This window comes from Limulus polyphemus, unplaced genomic scaffold (assembly GCF_000517525.1).
Source record: "Limulus polyphemus unplaced genomic scaffold, Limulus_polyphemus-2.1.2 Scaffold597, whole genome shotgun sequence".
Lineage (NCBI taxonomy): Eukaryota > Metazoa > Arthropoda > Merostomata > Xiphosura > Limulidae > Limulus > Limulus polyphemus.
Window position 1 is genome coordinate 362738 of NW_013666207.1, and position 2246 is coordinate 364983.

At 35.4% G+C, this 2246-nt stretch overlaps 1 protein-coding gene across 2 annotated transcripts in view; it reads left to right on the forward strand.

Annotated features, from left to right (window-relative positions):
- LOC111085759 (excitatory amino acid transporter 3-like) overlaps positions 1-2018 on the forward strand; it is a 33832-nt gene extending 31814 nt beyond the window's left edge. For both annotated transcript variants that reach the window (XM_022385834.1, XM_022385835.1), the window contains one exon: positions 1769-2018. In XM_022385834.1, the coding sequence (XP_022241542.1) occupies positions 1769-1946 (178 nt within the window). In that variant the 3' untranslated portion in view covers positions 1947-2018. The remainder of the gene's footprint in view (positions 1-1768) is intronic.
- Positions 2019-2246: the final 228 nt, after the last annotated feature.

Genomic DNA, 2246 nt, shown 5'->3' on the forward strand with positions numbered 1-2246 from the left:
ATAACGCCCCCACGGTTGAAAGGGCGAGCATGTTTGGTGTGACAGGGATTCGAACCCGCGACCCTCAGATTGCGAGTCGAGTGCCTTAACCACCTGGCCATGCCGGGCCATTTAGGAAGAGATGCGTCCACGGATAGACGGAAAGTCTTCTTTGATATTGAATAGTTATCACACCGGTATGGCTTAATATGTGTAGTGCATATGTGAAGAACGCCCATACACCGATTTTTATACTCAGGTCTACTTCGCTTCGCTTAGTCTAAATGAACACAAGTAGATATTTTAAATTTAAAAATTCGTATTTTTATATTAGCAAACGTTTTAACTGAATAATGCCAAATAAATGGAAGTTATAATCTTTACAACCTCATGTTTAAATACGATAGTTGAAAATAAGACATTTTAATATGTTGAATACAACAATATTTTAATATCTGTTGATATGATTAATGTAAATTACCAGTTTTATATATTTAAAAGGAACAAACTATTAGGTTGTAAAATGTACATGATGAGACAAAAAACATATTCATTTACTTTGAACTTAAGATACTCCGTGAAACTGTGGCCCGGCATGGCTAGGTGGTTCGGGTTCGATTCCCCGTCCCATCAAACATGCTTGCCCTTTCAGCCACGGGGGCGTTATAACGTGACGGTCAATCCCACTATTCGTTGGTAAAAAAGTAGCCCAAAAGTTGGCGGTGGGTGGTGATGACTAGCTGCCTTCCCTCTAGTCTTACACTGCTAAATTAGCTAGCCCTCATGTAGCTTTGCGCGAAATTCATAACAAACCAAACCGTGAAACTGGTCGTGGATGTAATCTGCTAAATATCGAATCAGGGGATGATTTGAACAAAGTGAAATTTTGTTTTCTAAACATGGAACTTAGTGTTATAGAAACAAACAACCAAAAAGAACAATACAAATTAAAACCCGAGGCATGTAAGTTTTATGGAGACAGTCTTATTGTTCAACAGTATATTTAGTTTGCGTATTATACCGAATCTGAATATTAAAAAATCTGCTCTGGCCCTCGGCTTAGTCCAACATCCTGATGCTGATACTCTACTAATTGAGATACGTGTTCCATCATAAATGGAAATATTTTAATATTATTCCGTGATAATTGGTAAGTAATGTAATAGACTTGAGATTTTAAGAAATAATATATACGTGTGAAAATAAGTCAACAACTATGTAACCTATCATTTAAAAATATCTATACAAAGAGAGTATTTGTTTAATGTTAAATGTAAAGTCTAATGAAGCTTCTGCGTGTCATGTTGCAAACTGGTAAACTTCTGCATACATACAAATGCTAGTAACTAAGTTTCGCACTCAACAGTTCTTTAAAATAGCCTTATAGAGTAAGAGAAAAGGCCAGTATAAAAGTTCAAAACGACAGCTATAAGTTTACGATTTTTTGTTAAAAAACAAAGAAAACAGAAAAACTTTTAATAGAAACGTTATGAAGTTTTACATTATGATATAATAATGTTTATAGATTCTATGTAAAATAGTCTTGAATAAAAGTCACCCAAGATTTTCTCTACAAGCATTCTTAAGTAGGCAGTTACTGCCATTTCACCTTTGTTTGCTTATCATGGAGATTATGCCTTAATCATCTATAAAATAATATAATAATCTTATTTTATCAAATACCATTTTAAAATAATATGTCCGGAAAGTAGATAGATATATCACTGACAAATAAACGTTTTATCTGTAGCTTGTCTTAGTAATTCTGCTCTTAAATATTAAACTCTAGTGACCGATTCCGAACCAGCTGCAACGTTATTGGTGACTGCTACGTTGCAGCATATGTCGAAAAACTTTGTGTTCATCGAATAGATGCCGAAATTACTAACGACATGGTGGCCAACACACTAAATATAGACATAGAAAAAGGTGGTGATGAGTGCGCTAATGAGATGGAGGTAAAATAATCTGTAGGGATATGGTAAAAATGCTACATATTTTGCTAATATTTCATTGAAAATAAAACGTGTATAAAAAGGTTTTGGGAGATTTGTTTGTATTTTGTTTCGTTTGTAATTAAGCACAAAGCTATACAATGGACTACCTGTGCTCTGCTCACCACGGGTATCAAAAACCCGGATTCTAGCGTTGTAAGTCCGCAGACATACCGCCGTGCCACTGGGGGGGGGGGGGGCGTTTTGGGGAGAACAGGATTACACGCTTTAAGTTTGACTCCTTTGTAGTGCATATTTACAAGCTAATTTTTG